Source organism: Pipistrellus kuhlii, unplaced genomic scaffold (assembly GCF_014108245.1).
Source record: "Pipistrellus kuhlii isolate mPipKuh1 unplaced genomic scaffold, mPipKuh1.p scaffold_m20_p_4, whole genome shotgun sequence".
Lineage (NCBI taxonomy): Eukaryota > Metazoa > Chordata > Mammalia > Chiroptera > Vespertilionidae > Pipistrellus > Pipistrellus kuhlii.
In genome coordinates this window covers 64,915,901-64,942,653 of record NW_023425540.1, presented here as the reverse complement: position 1 = coordinate 64,942,653, position 26,753 = coordinate 64,915,901, and the positions used below count along the sequence as shown (strand labels likewise).

Here is a 26,753-nt window from a genome sequence, read left to right as displayed (position 1 = left end):
TGAATGTCTCTCCTGTTGAATGATCTCCTAGAGAAAAGGAGATTCCAAATCAACAGCTCCATTAAAAAACACTTCCCTGGGTCCAAGGGAGGGGGCGCGGCGTGTTATTTCAGTTAGCCCAGGATTGGGAAGGGGTCCAGTTTTTCTTGGGACTACGGAGCTGCCTGACAACGCCACCCAAAGCCTCTCTTCGCTGAATAATAGTCCTGAGGTTCAAACTCTCACTCACTCCGGGAAACAGAGTCGGGGAAAGATGGCAACAGTTGGCTCTGACGTTTCCTTGAGGCAGAAGTGCCAGGTCTGAGGAAGCGCAGCGCCCCTGAGATTCTGCCTGACACAAGCGTGACATGCGCGAGCCTTTGCCCACACGCCGTGGTTACACGCGTGCCACGAAGCCGTGGGCTTCCTGTGCGAGGACTTTGATTTCCTCCAATTCCCATCGTTACTTTCCTCGCCAGCTCCTCCTCCTCACCGCACCCAGGTCTCTTTCACAAGGACTCATTCCGGTAACACTTGCACAGAGAGAAAGGGCTTTACTTGGTGACTTTTGGTTTACAGGATCGCTGGTGAACAATCAGTCTGTCTGGCAGGAAGGTACGCCCACAAATACTGCAGGGAACCAACTGGCTCTGGGCACTTCTCCAAGCAGCTTCGTTTAAGGAATCGAGATCATAGAAACCTTTGGCTGGGAAGTTGAAGGAGAAAAAAAAAAAAAAAAAGAAAAAAAGAAAAGGAAAAGAAAATGGTAAAATGGATCCGTTTTCATTGTGGAGAACCATATTCTACTTTTTTATGGAAAATATTTTCAGGAAATACCTGTTGACGGAGGTTTTTAAACAAGTTATATTACTTTGGCTCCCCCCAAAAAGTGCTGTTCACTCAAGGGTTGAGGAAAGTTTGCTATGAACCAGAGGCTTTTTGCTCCCTGGATTTTAAAAAAGGGAAAGATATTGTTTTATGTGTTACGATATGCATTCGGTACTAATTATTAACATCTTTGCTTACACATTAGTATGTTGCAAATATAACTTTTGGCTTTCTTTTAGTTGACTCTAAATATAAACTTACACAGGAAAGAGAACATGTATTTGTATTCTCCTCTTCCGTAATCCTTCAGTGGAATGTGTTTAGAGGCCAACACTGACAGTCACGAGTGAATTTAAGATAAATTATATCATAAAAATTTATCATCTCTTTAAGGCCATAAACTCAGAGATTCTTTAAGTAATTAAAGTGAAGAATGCAAACAGAATAGTTAATCTGATGAAAAGAAGTGCCCTTAGGAAAACAAAGACGACAGCTGAAAGATGTACAATCTCCATTGGCAGAGCATAGGAAAAAAGGCATATGGCTTTATTTTAGAGAAACAGTGTGGGACTTAGCTTTAATGAACCTTTTTTAAATAGAACTATTTTAGTACATTAAATTGAGTATGTCTTAGAATCTCCCAAAATAGGCCCCCAAAGTGTAGCCAGGCCCTCAAAAATATATAACATAGTTTTTCTCATTTTCATAGCATATATTTCCTCATTAAAGCCCAGGCCATTCTCAGATGATTTCTGTCTCCATAGCAAACTTCAGATTTCTTAACATGCCTACTTCAATTATTGGTTTCTTTTCTTCATGGAAAATTAATTAAAATCCAGCAAATCTAGTATTTCTCCTTGGGATAAAGCAAGTGTCAATTTCTACATAGGTTATTAAAGTGTTTTTCAGTGCTTTGAAAATGGTTGCAAAAATAATGGCACTGACTTTCTTCTTACTCATAAGGTGTAAAAATGACTAAAAATTCCAGAGTATTCATTATCAGATGATTCATCACATCTCTCACAGTGTTTGCATTGGGCTCTGACTTTGGATCTGGAAGAAGGGTTATTTGAAGTCTATGGCTACAGTAACTCATGGGGTGGAAGTGGTCATGGGAATTCTCTTGGTCTAGAAAAGAAAGACCCCTTCAGAAGTAAAAATAACCCAAGGTCAACAGGAAAATCACAGGGGGTGTAGTTGAAGGGTCTAATTTTTCCAGTAATAATAGATGAATGAACACACCAGGGCTTTCAAAATGGTCATTTCTTGCCCCTCTTCTTGACTTGTGATAATTATGTTCAAAGCAGAGAAAGTGATAAATGTTGGAAGTGAACAAAACACATTTTGATATCAAATGAGAATTGCTGGGAGAGAGCTTCAATGAGGCAAACAATCTTTTTCTATGTAAATGCTCTAGTTTTCACTTGAGTTTTTTCTCCATCTCTACTCAGAGTCCTTCTCTAACAAGAACTGTGAAAAGTTTAATTCTAGAAGCATCTAGAACTTTATTATGATAATCTAAATTCCATTCTGTGGGTCGTTAAACATTCTTTTAGGTCACATCTCTAATAGGAGTGCTTTGGACTAAATGATACTAAATAACCTCCAAGGCACCTTTCAGCTCTGGAAATCTATGGCTACATAGGAGAATGAAGGAACCGTGTAATACTCCTCTTAAAACCAAGAATGATACTCTTTTGAGGGGAATTAGAGGATCAACTGAGAATATAACAATGGTAGAAATGAGAAAGTCAGAGCTTATATGGCAAAAAATACTCTCTGAACTACTTTATTCTCATGCCCTAACAGAATATGCATAAGGTTCTGAAATAAGGCCACACATGGTAGTGTATGGAGTTCCAGTTTCATTTGGCTTGTGCACTGCTTATCAAAGTTCTAATGGTTAAGTTTTAAAGATGTGGACATTTCATACAGATGTCTAGATTTCCCATTTCTTTTGTATTTTTGAAAGGCATAACCCTACTTGTGCTAAATTTCTTAATAATAGCACCAGCTGAAACCGGGCAGCAGCTGTCTGCTTTAGAGGAAACTACTGCTTTCCAGGTCCCGTAGACTTCACTGCCCCTCTTTTCACACCTGGACCAACGTATTCCATTTTGGAACCTGATTAGTGGACTCTATAAGCATTTGAGTTTGGTACTCCCGTTCTACAAACTCGAAGATGCATTCATATTTGAAAACATGTCACCATATGGCTCCAAACGTGTGTGTTTTTTAAGCTTCAATGTTTTTAAATATTATGTTTGATAACATATAAAAGCAACTTTTGAGAAAGCTGTAAATTCCAGCAGGTCTTTCTCCTTGCGCAGTTTTGCCAAGACATTGCGTCTTTATATCTCAGCATTTGTGGGCAACACTTTGGGAAGGCATTCCAGAACTCTTTCTCCTATTCAACTGTAGCCAGGGCAGTAAATACTGCTGATTTTAGTTGTGTGAACAAGAGAGAAAAGAATATCTCTACTCTTACAGGTTTAGAGAGAAATGTCTCCCCTTATGTACCCGAGTCATTTCACCCAGAAACTTACCACTGATGGCCCTGACTTCAGGTTTCTTAGGTTCTGGTTTCCTTAACTCTTTAGGCAGCAGGTTGTTTTCATTATGCCATTTTTTCAGACATTGTGGCTCATGGATGGCAATCGATTTTGTTCCATATTCACGACCACAAATGTAGCAAATGATGGTTGGTGGACGCCTAATCATTGCTGGCTACAAATAATAGAAAATGTCTATTAGATAACATTTAGAAAATTATATTTTAAACTTATAAAGTATGGAAATTACATTTATTATACTTTCAAATTAGCTAGAAAATCAATGTGTGTGTGTTTTTTTTTTAATTCCAATCAATCTGTTAAAGTTCACTTTCTTGGAAATTAAGAGAACCCACTTATGTTATCTGAGTGATTGGGGTCAGGCGAGGTTGTGGGTTCGGAAGGAGGATAGAAAATAAAGATGAGTCAAGCATAATTCTACATATTGGCACTTGATAAAATATATTTCTTTCATCTAATAAATATCGTCTTCTGACTATTCTACATGATGGGAGAATACAATGATAAATTAGGTACGAATCATCCTTTCAAAAACATCAGACCCTAGTACACCAATATATATGAGAAAGAATATGTCATTGGCAAGTTTATAACAGTGTTATGCTGCCCACATTCTCTCCTGTAAAGAACTTGGTACTACAAGTTCCTGGGATTCTCTGCCATTTTTGACCTGGAGTAGGCTCCGCCTACAGGCAGAATAGCAACTCAGTTACAGGTGGAAGTTAGTGGATGTATACCCAGCTTCCTCCCTCAGGCTAATTCCAGACAGTCTTCCAGAAGCCCCCACTGAGATTGCATCTCCATTGTTCATTAACACACTATTTAGGCTTTCTTCTCTTCCCTGTCTCTCCTCCCCCTACTTTACTGGGGTTCCCTGAGATTACCTTCCAAACAAAGTATTAATACTTGAACTCAAATCCTTTTCTTAGCATTTGTTTCTAAGAGAATGAAATCTAAGGAAGAGTGAAGGTAAAATGCACTAGGGATCTCTGCTTCTATTAAAAGTTACAAGAATAAGGATAACCAATGGACACAGACATTGGTGAGGGAGGGTATTAGGGCATGTGATGGGGAGTAGAGGAGGGAGGAGGAGGGGGAGATCAATGGGGGAAAAGGAGACATGTACTACTATTTGTAATACTTTAAACAATAAAAAAATAAAGTAAAGTAAGAAACATTGCTTCCAAACAAACCAGAAAACCTACTGAATCATAAATTTTTGAGGCCATGGAGACTCTGAGTTACAAGGTAAAATTAATGAACTGAAGGAATTGCCTAAGTTTGAGGGTGGGTCAGCAGAACCAAGAGAAAACCTCCCACACTCCATCTTTAAGTGAGTACGGACAGCAGTTGTCTGCTTCATAAAGGGGCAGGACAGATGACCAGAACCCCTCTCCCCTACCCAGGAGGTCTTACACCCAGTAACAGGAGGTGACCAACTAATGCTGGAGAGAGGCAGGAGCATTGAGAGAAACCATCACTAGGACTAGAACTCAGGGCCTACCTAAATCTGAGGGTAGAGCTAGAGAATTAGGCCTGTACTGAGTACCAGGTAAGACTAGTTTACTGCTGGGAGATGGGGTGACAATAAGAGGACTCCCTTTCTGTTGCAGGCATGCAGGGTCCACCAGGGTCTAAGAATGCAGCAGGAGAATGGGGAGAAGCCCTTTGGCTCCAGGCCTTACACTAAGTGCAGGACAGGGGCAGTCTACCTCTGCGGGAGGTTTAAAGGCTTTAGTTCATAGAACATAACTAAAGCCAAGTCAAGGTCCAAGCCCTGCTAAATTACAGACTACATTACAACCACTTACACTCACAGCCTGACAGAAGAGGCATACTCATTTCTGGGTATAAGTATAATTTACCCCAGAATCTTACAATGTCTAGCATTCAATCAAAATTATAAAGCATGTGCCATGTGCGCACGCACACACACACACAGAAATTATGCTCCATGATATTTTAAGCGTAACCAGATCAAGGTATAGCCTACATATTGTGATTATCAGCGTTTTTAAATGCTTATTTAAAAGTAATTATTTTAATTAATACTTAAAATAATTATTCAAAATAATTCTATGTTAAAGAGTCTAGAGGTGGGCAGCATGTGTAAATATATGGGAAATTAAAGCTGAGAGATGAAAGCAGGTAAAAATTATTCAAGGAAACCAAAATGACAGGAAACTGTTCAGCAGGGAAATAACCTATAACTGCACTTAAAGTTAGTCTGGTTGTAATGTATCTAAGTGGGCCATCAGGGCAGCACATCGCTGAGAGCTTGAACTCCCGTGACTTTGGGGATGAGAAATCATGGTCCAAGAGAACGCCAACGTTTTATCATAGGTAACAAGGAAGACGGGTTGGAAAAGAAGAAAAAAAAAAAAAAAAAAAAAAAAAGAACCGGTTCTGGACCTGTTGCATTTGACAGTGATAGAATTTAAATGTGAATAAATCCAACCTAAACTGGAAATAGAGGCCTGTGATTCAGGACTAGTGAGCCCCAGCCCTGTTCACACAGAAAAGACATCTAATACCGTGAAAATTCCAGAAAAGGAGCATATAGAGTTTAGAGAAAAATTCTTGGGCGAATATCTACAGTAAGGAGATTGAGCAAGAGAATGACTGAGGTTCAAGTTTGCAGTGCAAGTAATAGGGAATGAGATAGAAGACTCCATTCAGAATTCTGGAAACACTTTAGGATTCCAGAAAGACGGTGTCAAATGCTACTTTGTCAAATACTACAGAGAGGAAGGGTGGTTGAAAAAGATAGTTAGATTTGGTTCCCATTAGATTATAAATCTGTGACTTTCGAGAGTTCAGTTCCAATGGATATAAAAATAAAAACTAAATTTTTAGGAGGTAAACAACAGGTCGAGGAGAAGAGGAATATATAATACGTCCAAAAAGTTTGCAGAGAGAAAATCTGAGAGTTAAGTACCATTGAGGAAGGATTTGCATTGTTGTTTTTAGGATAGGAGGATGTTTGACAGAAAGAATGCAGGCCTAAGAGGAAAGGGATAATCAAGTTTAAAAAGGCCTCAGAGGAGGCAGGAGGAGTTGTAATCAAAGGTGTGATGGGAAACGGCAGCCTCCGAGGGAGGAGAGGAAATGGATGAAGTGAGAGGAAGGTTGTTGTAGAGAAGGGAGGCGCTCACGGAGCCCACATAAGACGGACTTAGTTTTCTAAGGATGAGGCAGATCATTCTTCAGAGAATGAAGCAATTCAAATTCTGGGAAACTGGATAGTGAAAAATACTGGGATTAGGCACTACAAGGAATGTAATGTGATTTAATTAGGGAAGAATCCTCACCCAGTAATGGAAAAGGTCCAGTTATGTTGAGCTGCAAGAAATGTTAGTGGAATTAGAGGACCTTTTCCAATATATTCGTAAGTAGCACGGGATGTCATGAAAGCAGAAACTATTGTAATTTGTTGGTGTGGCCTTCCTGGGGAAATAAAACATGGTAAAATGTGTGTGTGTGTGTGTGTGTGTGTTAGAATTAGCCTGCTGTACACTAAGATTGTTGGAGGTTTACACCTGCAGTGCAGAAAGCATAGAAGAAGATTGAAATCAGAAGAAAGCACATACACGATGCCAAGCAGAATTAACAGATTATGGGTGAGTAGACCCACAATTAATTTAGACCAAGCAAAATGTAACATGGAGCTACTCACTTGAGGATCTTTTTTTTTTTTTTTTTAAAGAACATTAATTTGAGGTAGAAAAATTTTACTCTATTATTCTATATTGCATTATGGCAACTAAATACCAGTTACCAATTCTTCCTTGTTATTAGCTACGTAGCATCTAACATTTAAAATGTGAATTAAAAATATTAGTGGAATTCAATACTTAAGAGAAAGGATAAAGCAGAAGCAATAATTTTAGAAATACCCAAAAGTTCCTTCCTATGTTTTACATATTTATTTACTTGAAACATTAATTAAATTCAGGCTTTTTGGCTTAAAAAGAAAAGCTGTTGTTTTGCTTTGAGGATAACGGATTTGTTAAAATTCCCTATGGAAAGTATGAGCCAAATTCAGCATTTAACCAAGCGTACAAGCAAAATAAATGGCATGGGTCATAAGTGAAGGCATTCATGTCACATTGTCAGGAGGTTTCTTTTTAGAAAGAAAAACTAGAAGAAAAGAGGCAGACCCAGAGGCCAGAAGGCACACACACGAAATAACTTAAAGGGATGTGGGAGAAAATTAATACCATAAAAAGACTGAGATGTTCCATGTTATGCTTTCCAAAGCATGCCGCGTGCTCTGCATTTGTGGTTGAACTTCAGTTGAACCTGCAGCATATTCCATAGTCTTAGGTTTTAGATATCTCCCTCCTAAACCATGCTCTGGGGAAGCGCAAGCAACCCAGGCACAGTCGGGGAGAAAAAGGCACCTCTGTGGGCCTGAACGGAGACGAGACCCTCTTCTGTTTGTCCGTGAATTTCACAGTCGCCAGCCTGAAATTTCCAGGGAAAACGGAACAGGCTCCAGCTTGTGGTTATAGCCAGTACCCCAGCTGCCAAGTTTTACCCTCTCTGTCCAGCTTGCGGATGGAAGCGGGTGTGTGAGGGGTGGAGAAGACAGGAAGATGAGACCCTAAGCCTGGCGGGACCCTTTCTTGGCTCCTGGGCAATGTAACAGGGCCTAGCCGAGGAAGGCCAGCGGAGGGAGGTTTGCCCCAGGACCTGTGCACACGGGACCTTGCCAGGGCCTGCCAGCTCCAGGAAAGTGTAATCACAGGAAGGCCAAGGGGAAGCAGATAAGTCCGAAGTTTCTGCGGAGCCAAAGATTCCATCCACAGCTTTCCTGTAAACATTTCGGATGTTGGAAGGGAGAGGCACTACTTTTAAAACACTGAGGTAAAAGGTTTTTTAAAAAGTGGATCTCTGAACCTCCATCAGAGCTCCTTCAGGGTTGCACTGTTTTATGGGAGGAAGGAGAACACGTGCGGTTACTCCCGCAGTTTCCTGGGAAGGTCTGTTTAGGCTGGACACAGACAGGGGCACTTGAGCACTTGAGGGAAAGCTTTCATGTGTGCATTTCTTTTAACTTGAATCCAGTCATTTTCATATGTTTCCAATCATTTTGCTGGCCACTATTGGAATTATCATTTCATGTTCTATTCACATTTTTTTTTTCCTTTTTGTTAATGTCTCTTCTCTGTCAGGAACCCCACATGTTCAATCTTCCAGGCTGGGACTGAGCAATGCAAAAGGAAGTGAACATTTAACAACTTTTCTCCTCCTTGGTGTCATTCATCCGTTCATTTTTACTATTTAAAACCAACAGCGATAGGACCACTGTTAAACCAAGGGGGAAAGAATAAGGACTGAGAAAAGAGGGTGGTGTGGTGAACCTCCTTAAAAGAGGTATTTCTGGAGAAGAATGCTCATAGTTCCATAAAACTAGACCAGGATGCCTATTTCAATCATCTCTCGCTGACCTCCCTGATAACTCAAGCTGAAAGGAACCCAAGGAACTACCCAACTCAAGAGCAAATAGAGCGAACAGAGGAAGTATAACAATTGGTTAGAAGGGAAAAAATATTTCTAACATTAACCATTATATCTTGAGTCTTAACAAAGGAGGTATTGAAACTAAAACTAAAATGGGAGTCATACCCTAGCCGGGTTTGCTCAGTGGATGGAGCATCGACCTACACACTGAAGGATCCTGGTTTGATTCCAGTCAAGGGCATCTACCTTTGCTGCCTGCTTGGTCCCTGGCCCTGACAGGGGTGTGTGCAGGAAGCAATCAATCCATGTGTCTTTCTGTCTCTTCCCCTTCCTTCTACTCTCTCCAAAAATCAATGGGAAAATATCCTGGGGTGAGGATTAACAAAAACAATAAAAAAATATTTTTTTTAACTTAAGTCACTACTAGCAATTTTACAAGAGACCAGAAACACACTGCAATTAGCCGTTTCTTATATTAATTCCACCATACATACTAAGTACTGATAGTGTGAAATTATAGTTGTGCAATATTATTTACAGGAGAATTAGAAGAATATGATTAGAGGATGTAGTTTTTTGAAAAATTGATGTGAAATACATATTAGTAAGTGATAATTCTGGGCAATATGCCCCTTTAAAATTCTGATGGCTATGATCATCTCCTCAGAAAAATATACATGAATATAGAATTATGGATAAAATTTGAATGATTGGTGGACTTTGTAAAACTCATCCATTAAGCACAGGAAGTGAGCTGTTGGGCATTAGTCAGAGACACTTTTTTTTCCCCAAATAGATTGTCCTTTATATAAGGAGCCATTTGGGACTACTTAAATGCCTCAAGAATTTATGAAATACACCACTTCTTGCTTTAGGGTTATCTTAAGTCTTGTTTTGCCAAAAACAGTCCCTATTATACCCATTGTAATTTAGTCTCTAAACTGTTCCTATTTAATCATAAATTATATAATCACTCTACTTCCAATCATTTTTATAAAAACATCTATTAATAAAATAATCAAGAGATTAAACAACAACAAAAAAGCTCAGAAATATTGAAGCTGTGGAGTATAAAACTGCCAATGAATTCATTTAAATACAATATATAACAAGGCAAGATGACTATAATTTCTATAATCATCCAGAAATTATGGTTAGAGAATATAAAAGAAACACACCTTGACCAAAAAAAAAAAATGCTTATAAAAAATAGCAAGAGAAGGAGAGGTGCAAAGATTTTAATAATACTAAGTTCTTTAGACCTCTCACGGCCATTAGTCAATTAAACAATATAAAATTAAAGCAGAGAATTAAAAGTTTTCAGATACTTTAATAATTTATTTTTTTAACTTTGGTGGGTCCTTTAAAAACTAATATTTTTAGTGAAGAAATATTTTTTCTGAGGTACTGCGACATCATTAAATTATACTGATTTCTTTTTGTCAAATTCAAGTAAAATGAAATATAATCTCTAATAATAATAACTTGGATACAATGAGCTCACTTCTATGAAAATATCTGTATATCTTTATTTATATACTAGAGGCCAGATGCTCGAAATACATGCAAGAGTAGGCCTTCCTTCCCCTGGCTGCTGGTACCGGCTTCCCTCTGACACCTGGGACCCGGCTTCCCTCACAGCCTTGGCTTTGTCCAGAAGGTCATCCAGAAGGATGTCGTTCTAATTACGCTTTTATTATTATAGATGTTTGTCTACACAAAGCTGTGCTTGGAATGATATTCACTAAGGTCAAATTAATTTAGGGGTAATTTTATGCTAATGTTGACACTTTCCTAATGGCTTAAATTTTGTGATGAATTTGTGTCATTTTTATAAGAATAATTTTTTAAAGTAAACTTGAGTCAAAATGTAAGAAGAAATCAGCAATTCATGGAAAAATCAGGTGGAGCCCAAGTAACTTTCTGAAAATTCCTTGAATAACTGACAAAAGATTATAGTCAAGGCTATGTATAATAATACAGTTTTGTATCATAATTAGTAATTGAAATGGGAAATAATATTAGGGATGAATACAGCTTTGCATAGCATAAAGTAACAGTACTATGGGGAATTAAAAGCTTAATAGTATCTTAAATTATATTACCAGTTTTATTGTGTCAACTGTGCACAGCTGAATATGCATCAGTTAAATCCTTGCATGATGCAACTCAACTGAAGTCCTAGAATTCTGCTGCATTGCTTTAAAAAGCAGTAACAAGAGCCTGGAAAAACAATCTGAGGACAGCATTTAGCATGAGTCTGTTTCTATCATAAAAATAATCTAAATATAGATCTTCTAGATATTTAATTTTGTTCAGGCTTGTTTTCTTGGCTCAGTTGCATTAGTCAAAAATAAATTCACAAATAACTAAATGGGACCATATGGTATTAGCCAGCATGTGCTGAAAGTAACAGCCAAAAAGATAATTTGGGGGACGGCTGTATTGAACCATCCCTTGGGTCCTGTGTTGCCTATTGTGGCTGGACTGACGAACCACCATACATTTTCAGCCTCCCACCTGCCCCCTCCCCTCTGCACTTGACTATGTTCTCCACAAACTTGGTCTGTCTGACATGACACCAGAAATTTCTGCGGTGTCCCCTGGCTAAAGAATAAAGGCGAAATACTTTATACTGAGTTCATCCATGCCCAACCTTAGCCCCATGAAACCGGTCTGCTAGCCACACCAAACTCAGCTCCATTCCCCAAGTGAGAGGCCACAATCCTCAACTTCACTGTCTCCATGATTTTACTCCTCTGTACCTTTTAGCAGCAAGCATTTAAATGGAATATAGCACCCGTATTATGCTGGAGGTAATGGGGAAACCCAATCCTTCGCTTTCCTTAGTAACAAATGCAAACAAATAAACTACTAAATCAGAAGGCAACATTTGTAAGTGTCCTGTTATGGGAGGCAGAAGCAGGAAAATGGGGGAGAGTTTTGACCAGATGACAGTGATGAGGGTGATATTTGAAGTGGCTTTGTTGGGTGGGTAGAACGGTACTCATGTGGTGAGTACTTCCTCAAGCAAACATCATAATCTATTCAGCAACTGTGCAATAGTACTCTAGTATGCTCATATGGGAGTTATGTAGTCCATAGTGAAAAAAACTGGTTAGAGGAAGTGTGAAAGTAAGAACCAGTCTGTGCACTATAGGACTGAAACAGGAGTGGCCAGGCCTGGAGAGCATAGTCAGAGTGGTCACCTTTCCTGTGTCCTCCAGTCTTCCCACCTTGATGGTCCATTCTCATGTCATTAGAAGCTAGCCATGGCTCAGGGGCTGGGTAGGGATTTGTACTAGAAGCAAGTATTTTCTATGACAAGATAGCAGCAATAACCATGTCGGGGTATTGTGCTATTGTGGGAGTCAGGCAGAGAGAGGGCAACACAATAAAGCAATGCCAAGGGTCCTGATCTTGTTGAGACCCAAGTTCAAGGATGAGGACTTAATACCCATGAGATGGAATCAGATCAAGAAGCTGGGGGCAATTTATCATTTTCATATACTACACCATCTTGATTTTCCCGTATTGAGGAAATACAACCTCGTTCTGCCTGCACTGAAAGAGATTGAAGAACTCTCAAGTGATAATAATAATAATACCACCAATGCAATGTGGAACATTGTGAATAGAACTAAGTGTAAAACCACCATCCAATGGACCATTGCTCAGCAGCAAAGAAAAAACTGCTGTTATTTGCACCATTATGGATAAAACTCAGCATCATTATGCTGAACAAAGCAAGGCACAAAAGAGTACATTACTGCCTGATTCCATTTAGACAAAATCCGAACTAAGCTATAATGATTGAAAGTCAAATCAGGGGCTGCTTGGAAGCTGGAGTCGGAAGGAGGAGCAAAGGGGATGCGGAAGCTTTGGGAGTGATGGAATGTTCTGTATCTTGATTATAGTGGTGCTATAACAGGTATATAAAGCTGTCAAAACGTATTGAATTGCCTGTGCTTAATGGATGCAGTGTAGTGTTTGTACTATTAATCCTCAATAAAGCAGGTTGAACACCAGCCCAGCAGACCTGGCTTAGGGAAGTGCTTTTGCATTGCCATGTTCATGCAGGGCAGTCAGTTAAAGTCAGAGTACACACTGTTAGATGAAATTCCAAAATCAAATAATCTATTTGAATGGCTTCTGCCAGGAACTGGAGAATATTTTTAAGTGGTCTAAATTCTAAATCTTTAACTTGTCTCTCAAGAAAATTTTCCAGTTGAAAAAAAGAGAGAGAAAGGGAGGGGGGATATGAGAAAATGTTTTATTTAATTGAGAATTTTCCCCTTAGGACATTAACTCTTTTTTTCTTTTTCTTTTTTGCCAGAGAAAGTACATGAGGCTGCAGTGCTGTCCACACACAATCCCATCCAGCAGAGATGGATCCGTTTGAGAAGCAGGCCTGTTCCCCTGTGCCCGGGGGGGCGTGGCATCTGGTCTGCTGGAGACATAACTGACACCAGCTTCTCATCTTTCAGGAAGAAGAACTTCATGGCCCTTTAGTTTATGGGTGTGTGTGTGTGTGTGTGTGTGTGTGTGTGTGTACTAAAGACATAAAAGGTTAATCACTTCCTTCAGAGATATTGAAAGGCTCCCTTTGCCTCAAACTTGTCACTCCTTTATAGTATTTTCTTCCGTTTTGTATTTGACCTTCCTCCAGCCCCTAATGATCACCTTTAGGCTTATTCCTCTCAGGAAGAGAGCACTGAGAGCTTTGGCTGGAGAAGGTCCTAAGTACAATCACATATCTGCTCCCTGGGGCCCAGACTGGGAGGTGGTGGTTGCGTCAGTGACGCACAGTCTGCCTGTTCTTTTTTGAGGAGTTTGTTGTAGTGGGCTGTACCCAAACAGCCATATCAAAATGTAAAAGGTGCCTTTTTTTTATTCCAAATATGTATGCAAATGCAATACCTGGCTCTTTCGCCAAGTAGCATGTTTCACACATTACCTGAAAAGGCACAAACAAAAATGCAGAAAGTTTAATGGTCTCTCTTTCTCTTCCTTAGTTTTCATCATAACAATTCTTGCATCAAACCCACAATATGCCCTTTGTTCATGTGGGGACATTCATTAACCTCAGAGTCAAAGAGAAATCAAGGAACTCAGAGTGAGAAAGCATCTTGAAAGGGAACAGTCCGATTGGCTTTAACTATGACTTGGAGCAAATTAAAAGTGTTCCATCTTAACATACGTTCACACCCTCTGGTTGTGATCATTCATCTGCATGGTACAGGTCACAAGATGCAAAGCTTGAAAATGGTACCCATGGGAGAGAGGCACATGACAGTCTATACCCCATCCTCAGACTCCACCTTTGATCCCACCCTGTGTGTTAGTGGCACTTTGTTCCTCAGATGGAGCATTACTGGGAATGAGCACAGTGTGGCCAGTCTGCACATATCTGGATTTAATCAGATATTTTTCAACTGCACAGAAGCCAATAAAGCAATGGGATTCTCAACAGGGATACTCAAGTTGCATTGGGAGCAGATAGAACTCAGAGACATCTGCTGAAAACACAGCTGAGAGTGATTCGGGGGTTTGAGACCTGCTCTGAATGGAAATGCATCTAAAGGCCGTCTCGCGGGACCAGGGCGGCCCAGCTGCTGTGGCTCAGGAGGAATTATCTGGTTGCAGGCAATGTGCCAGGCGCTGTGCTAGGTTCAGAACCGAGAACTGGCCCTCACAGTGGGAATAACCACACTTAACTCACCACCTTTACTCAGGAACTATTTACTTCCTCCTCAGCTCTTCCTCTGGGACAGTAAGTCAGGTGGACGGGTCCCTGTGTGGCAGCCACAGAGCCATTCCACCTAAAATCAGCCAAGGCCCAGGGCAGAGTGAGAAAGGCACCTGCTGAGTGGAGGAAGCATTTTCTTGACTTCTCTACTCATTGGTATGTTTGAGCTCAAATGGATTAGTTCTTGAAAACTTCTCTCCAAATGTGGAACCTCTCTAGGCTCCTGGACTTTTCTTGGGCCTGTAAAATTCTTAGAAGGTTTGGCTTCCAGATGTCTGACCCACAAGAATGGCCTCTGTTTTTGGAGACTCCCACAGGTGATCTAAATGGGGGTTGGCAGCTGGGGTGTGTTACCCTATGCTCAGGTATGAAGTGTGTGTGAGCCAGTAGTTCCTGCACACAACTATCATACAATGATGTGGGTCCATCCATGGGTTTCTTATGACCCAGCTTGTCCTATTTAGAGCATCTCACCATGTTACCCACCAGAAGTATCTCCCTTCTGCCTGCTAAGGCCTGAGGGACATATGTGGTTATGCAGCTGTAGGAATGGATGCCATTGCATGATATTGTGTTCTTCTCTCCGTGTGACAATATTAACCATAAAGAATCTGGGTCTGGGCATGGCCAGTGTGCTCAGTTGGTTGGAGCATTATTGTCCCATACACCGAAAGGTTGTGGAATCTATTCCTTGTCAGGTTGTGGGTTCCATTCCCTGTTGGTTGGGGTGCATGCAGGAGATAACCAAATGACCCCTCTCCTCTCTTCTCTGTCTCTCCCTTTCTCCCTCCCTCCCTTCCTCCCTTCTTTCTTCCCCTCTCTAAAAATCAATAAATAAATCCTCTGGTGAGGAAAAAAAAAAAAAAAAAAAAGAATTTGGGCCTGAGCTGCTGTTTTAGATTTTCCACACTGTTGATCTCTTCCATTAGGCCAAATAATTGAAATGTCTGTGGTAAGTGCACAAGGCATACCATAGAATGCAGAAAGTTTGGATGAGGAACTAAGAGGAAAAGTGTTCCTCCCCATACTTGAGGCAAAAGAGTAAAACCTCTTTTAGAAATCCTTGTGAATATTCCAATATTGAAAATGTCTGAGCAAATAGCAACTAACAATTAGCCAGTGCTCTCTAAGTGCCGGGCACTGTACTAAGTACAGTACAAACCAGGAAACTAAGGCACAGCGATTAGTTAAGTGGTGAGGCTGGTTTTCACTCAGATAGTGGGTCTTTGGTCACTGCCACTGTGAGCAGGGCAGGAAGGAGCTGACCAGGGATGACTTCCCAGGTGCCATCTCAGGCCCTTTCTTTCCTTTTAATCTCTCACAGTGGGAAAACTGAGGCTGGGGAAGTTATATAATTTGCTCAAAGATATGAGGTTTCATTGGGCATCTACTACTTGATTCCAGCTGCTCCTAGAAACAGGAGGGAAGGTCATCATGGTCAGTGGAGTATCATGCTCTAGGTCTTATGTGTCCACATAGTCAGCCATTGGGTGGGATTTGGGAGAAATCAGCAAAAATCCCACATTGCTCTCTCTCCATTACCTCTAAAGTTCATTTCATTGGGTTCTACACATCCCTCTCTTTATCCTCTTTCAAAATGCAAATAATCTTATGAGATTTTTCTATGAAGGAGTTTACCAGATTTTCCCAACCTGCTTCCAACCATAAAAAGGGATGAGGTTGATGGGGGTAGGAGGGTTGGGTGGTAGAGAGGTGCTGAAAGAAAAAGGAAATCAAAATGGTCTCATCGGAGATTCATCCCCAAAGTCAGAATTTTGCCTGTGGCCATTTAAAGTTCAATTTCAACAAACTTGACTGAGAATGAATGTATAAATTTCCATTCCTCCAGGCACGTCCTACACATGCAGACAAAGTACAAACAGCATTTGAATATATAGGAGTAACCGCATAGCTCCGTCTCAAGCCTCAACAATTGCAGAGCCTGATTGTCTAGAAACCACTGGTATTTCACATTTACTTCTGGTGTTTTCAAACAACCCTACTCAAATGTCACATCTGGAAGGATCATTGTTTGAAATGAAATTGTTTTTGGAAATCACTGGATGCCACATAAAAAAATTTTTCCAATCTAACCTGTTGGCCAGCTATTAGAGAGGCCATTACCTGTGATTCGGGGTTTCCCCTCTTTTAACAATAAGAAAGACGTGGTCATTCATTTGGAAATGCTGTTAATATTCAAGAACCTTCATGCACCTGATTTTTTAAAATAAACTGTTGATCTTTTAAATATATGCTTGCATTTTAGCTCTTTAATTGCTCAGCCTGAGATAAAAAGCTGGGAAATCTAAGTCAAAGAACAAATTCCAAATGATATTCTCTGTGTCTGTAGGGAATACAGTTTCTACAGTTTCTAGCTGAAGTTATTCTTTTCTCATGAGGAAAAAAAACAAACAAAAATTGCTTTTTTTGTGATCATTTAGAATGATATTGATATTGAAGATAGGGTATTTAAACAAATCTCTCTGCAAATTCTTATAAGAATTACTTTTTTAAAAAAACATGGATGATGGCCTCGGTGTTCGGTGTCTCTGTGTGGGACCAGGCCTGACCCTTCAGGTCAGATGGCTTCCAGGTCACAGGGTGAAATGAAGTAACAAAGGAGCAATGGGGGCAAGACAAATAAACCACACTCTGAGATGACCACTCAGGTTTTCCAGCTACTATAGGTACAGGAGGGAAAAGCCACTGAGGAGGTGGGAATTTCCAATGCCTGATTTGTTTACAGCTTACATGCCAAAGGGCCCCCAGCTCAAGGGAAAGGTGGAGGAAAGAAATTTTCAAATCAAAAAAAGAAAGAAATCAAGGATAGGCCAAAAGAATTCTAACACCAGGAGACATTTTTTTTCTTTCTTATGAGTTGTTGCTCCCAATCCTTCCCTCTCCTCTCCCTGTTCCTCTGCCTTTGATTCCCTGAAGCTTTAGTGATACCTTTATGTTTTCAACTTCTCTGCTTTAACAAAGGTAGCTTGGGATGTGAGAGCTTCTTGGGGACCTTAAGTGACAGGATCAAAGCATATGAGCTGGTGCCTAGAGTAGAGATACTGGAAACTTACAGAGTTCCTGGATTTATTAGGCCTTCCTTCAATTTGTAAGACATTTTTTACATAGAAGACAGCCTCATAGAGGTAACGTTTGGTGAATCACATAATGTAAAGAGGAAACAAGAGATGACACTCTAAGTCAAATCCCCTCAATGCTCCACCTGGTTGTGAAGCTGAACTTGAGCTTCACATTGTCTGTGAGAGGCTACTCACAGGGACAGCCACCTCAGTTTCAATAGGAATTCCTTCAAGGTTGTATCACACTACTTTTGGAGAAGTTCTAAGAATTTTAGGTGATATTTTAGTTGTTTACCTTGAAATTAGGATTTCTAAAAATGATGTACCTGTCATGACAGAAAGATGTGCTATACATCCATCACTAGACAATATGGGCATCTATCTATGTGGGGATGGAAGCAGGGAGATGTGGGTGGCATTTTTTTTTTTCTTTCCTCAAATTTTTATATTAAGAAGGGGACTATACAGCCCTAGCTGGTTTGGCTCAGTGGATAGAGAGTTGGCCTGCAGACTGAAGGGTCCCAGGTTCAATTACAGTCAAGGGAATATGCCCGGGTTGCGGGCTTGATCCCCAGTGGGGAAGGGGGGGCAGGTAGGAGGCAGCCAATCAATGATTCTCATCATTGATGGTTCTCTCTCTCTCTCTCTCCCTTCTGCTCTGAAATAAAAATATATTTTTTTAAATATATTTTTTAAAAAGAAGCTATATAACAATTTTTCAAAGGATGCTGTTGCTCTAAAATTTGTAACCTCCCCCCCACCCCCCTGCCAACACACACACATTTCACACACAATATACAAGATGGGGCAAAAGTGGGCTTATAGTTATTCATATGGAAAATAATACAGTAATTAATAAACAGTAACATAAGAATAAACTATGTTTTGCACACTCACAACTGTAAACCTATTGTTGACTTACCCTGTTTATACACGGATTCCTTTGGGTTGGTTTTTAGAAACAACAGTTCAGAAGAGAACTGTCTCGTTACCTTACAGTTGTTTTTAGTACACCCGAGAGCTGTGGGATCCTAAAATGCTGCCCTGATGTGCGGGCATGCTTGGCACCAAGGAAAGATGACATGGCACATGGGGTTGGATATTAGTGGTCCAGCTGCCAGCGTCATCAGGGTGCAGTTTGTGAGGTCAGTGCTGGCTTTTATGACATCAGCAGAGCTGAGGAGGTGAACTAGGGCAACTGAAGATGATTATAAAGTGGAAACCCCTAGAAGAATCCCTCTGAATGTTCTAACATCTCCAGGAGTTCCAACTCATTCTTGTTTGGGAATCAGAGAGGCAAAGGGTTCTATGAACCTCAGCCTTGATTTCAGGAACTCAATGTAACCGAAAGTATGAAGAGACAAAGGACTACCGTATTTTCCGGCGTATAAGACGACCCCCTAATTTTACAGTTAAAACATAGGTTTAGGCCTATATTCGCTGTATAAAACTACCCCCCACTTCCGAGGCAACACCAGTTCTTTTTTTAATAGACCGCCTCTCTGACTCTGGCCAATCTGAGCAGGCTTTTTTTCCGTTTCAAAAGTCGTCTTATACACCGGAAAATAGGTAAGTAGCTTCTTAAAATGAACTTTTTCTCTCTCTCATTATACCTCTTTCTCTCTCAGGTGAAAGGCTTGATCAGCTTGCCTGGTATTCCACTGAGAGGATAAAAGCTAACAGACTATAGCTCCTTCATCTTTCCATTAGCACCTCCAAACTTACCTCCATGAAATAAATGGAGTAGTGGAGGATAGTGTTAACCTCTCCCTGAAATAAAAAAGTGCCCATTCCGAACTGGAATCCCAACCCCTGGGGGACCATTTCTCCTTCAGGTTTTATGCTTACGCTTATCATTCTGCTTCTTAAACCATCCTCTCTCCATTGGGTCACAATCCTGAACATTCAAATATAGTCTGGAAGCTCCTATCTTTTAATGAAACTTCTTTTAACCCATTATCTATTTCTAGCCTACCCTTCATTTCTCTCCTAGTCACCAAAGCCAGACTTCTAAAACCACATTCTGTCTTTATCAACCATGCAGCTGGCAACCCCCACCACTACACTAAATATGTTCTTTTTAAGGTTATCAAACTAAATCCACATTGCCAAATCAGAGAGATTTTTTGGCCCTCATCCCATTCAACCTCAGCATTCCACTGTTTTCCACACCCTTATTCATGACATCTTCTCTGATCTCAGTTTCTGTGGCACTATACTCTAGTCTTTTCTCTAGTGTCTTCAGGCACTCATTCTCCAGATCCTTCCCTTCAGATCTCCAAATACGATAATGCCTCTTAGCTCAGCCCTGGGTCTATTTTCATAACACTATCCTCATTCTGATGACTTTAAATATATGTTACATTATACAAATCTATACCCCAGCCTAGTCTTTTCTTTTGAGATTCAGACATATATCTACCTTGTCTTACCCACTTAGATATCTCATAAGCATTTTGAATGTGATATGCCCAGAATAGAACTATTAGTTTTAACCCTCAAGAGTTACCCTTCCTCAAGTCTTTCTCACCTTAGAAAATGGCACAACTAGTACAGTTGCTCAAACTAGACATGTGGGAGTCATCCTTGACCCCCTTCCTTACCCTTCCACGTCCTAACTTATCACCATGTCCTAACCATCACATTCTCATGATACCTGATCTCCATCTCTGCTACCAATACCCTAGGCCAAGCATCATCAGCTTTTTTTTTTTAATGTATTTTATTGATTTTTTACAGAGAGGAAGGGAGAGAGATAGAGAGCTAGAAACGTCGATGAGAGAGAAACACCAACCAGCTGCCTCTTGCACACCCCCTACTGGGGATGTGACCGCAACCAAAGTACATGCCCTTGACCGGAATCAAACCTGGGACCTTTCAGTCCGCAGACCGATGCTCTACCGCTGAGCCAAACCGGTTTCGGCAGCATCATCAGCTTTTACCTGGACTTCTGCAGTAGCCAAACCAATGCCATGATGTCCACACAGCACCTGGAGAGAACCATGTTGTTTCTACAGCTTCATCTTGTGTGCCTGTCTCCTGTTCCATTAGGCTCTGGCCACCTGTGGATGTCCTAGTTCCATTTAAAGATCTTTCTTACCTCAAGGTCTTCACATGTTTCCTCTGGCCAGAATGTCTTGGCTAATGCGTTCATACCTTTTGTATCACAGCTGAAATGTCACTTCCTCCCAGAGGTTTCTTGACCCAAGAATATCCACTCCTACCAAGAAACACTGTCATATCACACAAATTTCATATTTATTTCATATTTCCTCCACAAATCTCCATGAGATCAAGAACTGTGTCTATCTTTTTTATGACTCTATATTTAGTACTTAGCCAATGTCGAAGAGTAAATATTTGTTGAATAGACAAACTTCTGTCCTCTTTGTCATACTTAACACTCACAGCCTGGCAAGATAACCATACCCTTTTTGTATCACACATAATCCTCTCTTTTAGTGGCATGCAAAGGTAATGAGCCTTTGAATCTGGCTCTGACACCTTCTACCATACCCACTGAGTGACTTTGGTCAAGTTGCTTTACCCTTAGTTGCTTCACCTGGTAAGTGGGGAAAATAATACATCTTTTAGTAATAGTATGAAGATTAAAGTGAGAACATGTATATAAAGTGCTGATCAAGAAAGTACTCAAAAAAAGTTCCCTTTTTTCCATGCCTCCCAATAAACAAAAACTTCTGACCTAATAATACATGTGCATACACAAAACTTTTCATGAGACACCATCCATCCTACCCTTCCAAGTCTTTCTGATGATGACCTTCCTATTAAGATTTTTGCCTTTAGAGAATGAGACACTTAGCCAAGAAACACAATTTATAACATTAAACCAAATATGTAACCACCGCCCTAAATATCTAGAGTTTGTGTTATAAGGGTACCTTCTCAAATATATTTGGAGGTAACACAAAGAGAAAAAAAATTTTTTTGATAGTGTAGAAGACATTACTTTAAAAGAAAACACCAGATGGCAGCACCAGACGCTAAAGAAGTATCAGAGGGACTTTTAGCTCAAACCTGAGCATAAAACTACATTGAAAGAGATGATCATTTATAGAGAAGATAGTTTCCCTACAGAAAAATAATGCCTAATTTGTAATGTAATAAAGGATTTTTAGAAAAGGGATTTCACATGTGACCAGCATAATCCTAAGAAAATAACCGAAAGCATTATCTAACCAATAAACAGAACGAATTGCAAAGTGCCCATTGAGGTTTTGGAAGAGAACTTGCCTTAGTGGCGTTAGTTTATGTTTAGAAATGATTGAAAGGTGACAGAAGTATCTGTGTCCTAAGAGAACTGAGCCAATCTATGTTGGAAGAACATTCTGAGCAGAAGGTAATTCACTCTGCCAGCGAAACAGTCATGTTGCCCAACTGGAGTGAATTGTTTTCCAAGCACTGTGATCGTAGTTCTGAAAAGATTTTTCTCACTTGAATTCACTGCAAGACTGAGCCCCCTGAGAACATTCGGCAAGATCATTGATTCTAATCAGAAGTCAGATCAAGGATTCTAGAGGGAAATTGTTATAATTGACAAGAGAAGAAATGAAGGAAGCGTTTGAAATCTAAAAAAAAAAAAAAAAAAAAAAAAAAGCATGTGGCCATGTCAGTGTGATTGAGCATCAGCCTATGAAACAGGTGGTCACGGTTTGATTCCAGGTCAGGGCACATGCCTAGGTTGTGGGTTTGATCCCGGTGAGCAGCATGTAGGAGGCAGCCGAACAATGATTCTCTCTCTCATCATTAATATTTCTGTCTCTCCCTCTCTCTTCCTTTCTGAAATCAATAAAATATATTTGAAAAAAAAAAAAAAAAAGAATGCATGTATACCATAGTCAGCCAAAAGTCAACCATCGCAGGCAGATGAAAATCTGAAATCTAATAATGCATAGGGTAATGCTCTTTATGGAAAATGTATGGTTCACTGCACTATCTAAATGTTAAATGATAAAGGAAACACAGCAACAGAGAGGATCAAATTGTACACAAAAGAGCAAACTACAGTTCCCAGGAGGGCCTTGCTGCTGAAAGTACCACTGCACAGCAAACACCTTTCTCAGCGAAGGAATCAAGTCCATTACTTCCAGATCAGTATGCCCCTCTGAAGCCTTAGGAGATTTCTCTGTTGTCATTAAACCAAGCTTGCTTTAAATCTGGCAACTAAAGGGACCCTATGTTAGGTGACCTTTCCATGACCCCCCACTAAAGCCTGCATGGTCCCCAAACAGGCCAGCACACATCTGACAGCTGTGGGCGCCAGGTTCTCACTGACACATGCCTTCTCACGTCTGGGAGCAGAGCTGGCTGTGCTCTCACACAGCCATGCCCTCTCGATGCCCTTGCTCTGATGAACTCCCCCCCTGCTCAGCGCACGAGTCATCGGGGGCCCCTGCTGGCCTCTCCCTCTGACATCCTCCCCTCCGGACGACTGCGGGAGGCAGGAGGTGTCCTCTGGTGAAGCCGTGGGCCCGGGCCAGCCTCTCTTAGCAGTCGTGACTGAGTTAGAACATGCTGTGCTCAGCCTGTTGGCTCCACTCTTGGGAGCACAAAGTATGTGTTATAACAATAAGCCCAAGAATCCTGACCACACTCTTCCCTATCTCAAGATCTGTAATGAGGACATTTGAAGTAAATGCATACAATCAGGACACGGGGCTGAAAGTCACACAGAAACAGAGTTGCTTGATTGTGACCCCGAGACACACAATCCTTTTGCTCTTGGAGTCCAGACCTCACATGTTTTGAAAGAAAAACAACAGCCAGAAGATGGGAAAAGCAGATCATGTTTGTGAGACCAGCCTGCAGTCCTTGCCACACTTAAGAGTTTGGGTTTTCATGCGGCAAAGAAAGCAGCCATTCTTTCTTCAAAGTCCATCGGCACACTCAGCCAGCTTCTGTCAGTGTGATTCTTCAGCTTTAGGATCATTATCTTGAAATTTTCTAAACCGGCAAGTCCATATAATGTCATTTTTTAAACATGGAAGCTAGAAAAAAGTACTAGATTATTTGCCAAAATGATGCAACGAAAGAGTAAGGAAGAAACACTGAATTAAACTCAAAAGGTCCCCCACCCCCTTTTGGTTTAATACTTTGCAATGCCTTGAGTAACCTTAGTTTTCCCAAAACAGTCCATTTATTTTTTTTCATTTTTATTTTTTCAAATCATTCCATTTAAAGAACCATGCAGGTGGGTGTTTCAAGTAGCAAATTGAAGAAGGAGGAAACAAAGGAAGAAGAGGAAGAGGAGGAGGTGGGGCGGGTGGGGGGGGAAAGAGAGAAAAGACTGACCACATCCTATTTCTCATGATTAGACATCAGTAAGCTGTGACACAGACAGCACATCCATCCGCTTGGCTTAAGGGTAGGACCGAGTCCATGGACCGTGGCCTGTTCTGCAGGTAGCCACCCTCAACAGCATCCTTCCTCAATCCTGGTGGATGAAGAAACTTCAGGTGAAAACCCAACAACACTTTCCCCTATGACTGGGAACCCCTGGGTCATGCTTACTTTTAACAATTGCCCATGTGGAGAGTCAGAGCATGGAGTCCAACCCAGATACAAGGTACAGAGCAGCAGCGGGAATCTGCACTTCCCAGAACCAGGAACACATGCCTCCCTTCTTGGGTGTCTACACTGGGTTAATCTCCCACATACTACCATCATGTCAGCGTTAATAGAAAACATGCCGCACTCGGAGAGCACGTCTATTCCTGCAAGTGCGCCAGTGTTTAATTATTGCTGGGGTCATTTGGGGTTTTTGACACAGATTCTATTTTAGTAAGATAAACTCGGCAGAACTCGGCGTTGCCAGAAACGAATTCCTAAGGTAGATGACTAAAATAAACTGGTAATAAATATTGGCTTTTGGAACGGGGATTATAGCTCTGTAATGTAGACATAGCATTAATGACTCATTTTCAAATAACAGTCTCTCCCAAGGATTATTGGTAAGGAGGGGTCAGGGAAGAAAGAAGTCCTCTCTCTCCCTCTCCCTCTCTCCCTCTCCCCCTCCTTCTCACTCTCACTCTCTCAACAAAATGGAAGAGAACTGTGAATCCACCAGGCAAGGATGTTCTTGTATCTACGTTGCCATCAGAGATACAGCCCCTGGAGTGGGACAGGGGTCAAATTGGACAGGCTGCAATGAATCAGAAATAGGCATGGAAAGAAACCACTCTAGGGGCTGAGGCAGGTGATTCGGGGTCTGTTTTCTCTCCCTCCCCTGGAGGCAGCATGCACCCCGGAATCCACCCAGGGCATCTCAAGTGGCCTGCGTTACCTTTTCAGTCTCAGTGGGTGCTGCCACGTGCCTTTGCTGCTTGGAATTAGCGGGCTCTTTCAGGCCGCCTTTGCTTCCTAAAGTCAAATTCTGAGCGCGTGGCCCACTGGATTGAGGCTTACAGCTTCTCAGATGCACCGGAAGGCGCTGGGGAGCAAAGGTCCGGCCGCAGTGCGGGCAGGGCTCAAGCTGAGCTTGACTTGGCCCCTCGCCAGGCACCAAGGGCTGAGGCTTCTGTGGGGATGGCCGGCGGAGCTCCCTGGGGAGCTGGCTATTTTCTATTTTCCACTTTTCCAGGCATTTGGGCTCATGAATAGGAAGGGAGAGGGAGCCAAATTCCCTGCCACAAATGTAGCAGACGAGAGTCCTTGGTCGAGGTGGGACGCCACCAGCAGCTTTCTTAAGACCAGGAAGGTCACTGGAGTTGTTGCTCTTCGGCTCTCTGGGCCCACCACCCTTGGGCTTGCAGCTTCTCTGGTGGACAATAAGGCGGTCCGGCAAGAATGTGCGGCCACAGATTTCGCAGGGCAGCAGCTGGGCCTGCGAGCTCTGGAACGCTGCCTCGTTCAGCGCCTCGAGCGTGTAGGACCCATTGCCGCCGGCCAGGGGCTGTGGCTTGGAGGGTTCTGGCCTCCGCTGGTGCTTGGGCAGCTTGCTGTTTTCAATCCGCCACTTCTCCAGGCACTGGGGCTCATGAATGGCGAGGGACTGGGACCCAAATTCTCGGCCGCAGATGTAGCATATCCGGAATCCGGGCCTGCGGGACGGGATCACGGGTCGGGTAGGCTGGCTTTCTGACATGCTTCTCTTACCAGGGCGTTTTGAGAGGATCACAGTCCCAGGCCTAGTTCTCTGAGGGTTTGTCTTTATTTCTTCCCCAGGATGGACTTGCCCTGTTTCTGGCAAAAGGCTAGAAGAGGAGTCCCTAGACGGAACAGCTTGGTTGATAAGGAAGGTAGGTTCTTTAGAGCGGTGGAAAGTTTGTTGCAGGTTTTTGGAAACCCTTTTCTCCTTTCCTCTTTCCATGAACACACACACACACACAAAAAAATCTTTCTCTAGTCCTTGCTCTGATTTCAGCCCAGTTTCATGTGGGACTTCTTCTCAGAGCAAAGGTGAGTCAGGTCGGTTGTCCTGGGGTTCCACATTGTAGCCAGCACCTTAGCCCCTCAGGCCAGGACTCAGAGCTTCATTGAGGAGCAGCAATCCGGAGCACTGCAACCTCCCCATTGAACTCCCCGGGCCTCAGAGACCTGTGAGAGAAACAAATCCAGAATTACTACACACACACACACACACACACACACACACACACACACCCTCATAAAGAGCAGAATGTTTTTGTTTTACTTAGTATCTCTGGCTAGTACAGTAACTAGCACATAGGATTTTTTCAGTGTACAAGAAAATGTCCATTCTGAATTGCACTGTCACTGTATTGAAACTAGTATTCTGCCCACAGAAAAATCGACATTTACTGCACATCATAGACACACCTGACACAAACCATCAGAGGCACCGCGGTGAGGTTGTGAGAGTGCACACAAGAACTGTGAACATTAGATAATGAAACCGCAGGTCACGTGAGAGGACCTCCCCCCACTGCCCGAGGGAGTCCGGACGTTGCCGTGCCAGGATGCCTTTGACAGGCCTTTGAAGTCTACAGACCTCTTTTTAGAATAATGATTTTAAAAACGAAAATTAATATTCTTACGATGACAAGTAAAACTAATTTATGGAAATCATTTATCAAATATTTTTACTTGCTAGATATA

At 41.6% G+C, this 26,753-nt stretch overlaps 1 protein-coding gene across 1 annotated transcript; it reads right to left on the bottom strand.

Annotated features, from left to right (window-relative positions):
- LOC118702751 (zinc finger protein 474) lies at positions 1-26,234 on the bottom strand. The gene is made up of 3 exons (XM_036409061.2): positions 24,979-26,234; positions 3,354-3,534; positions 1-685 (listed from the first exon to the last, which is right to left on the bottom strand). Exons 1-3 carry the CDS (start codon positions 26,002-26,004, stop codon positions 534-536), a joined length of 1,359 nt encoding a protein of 452 aa, XP_036264954.1. The 5' UTR covers positions 26,005-26,234; the 3' UTR covers positions 1-533.
- Positions 26,235-26,753: the final 519 nt, after the last annotated feature.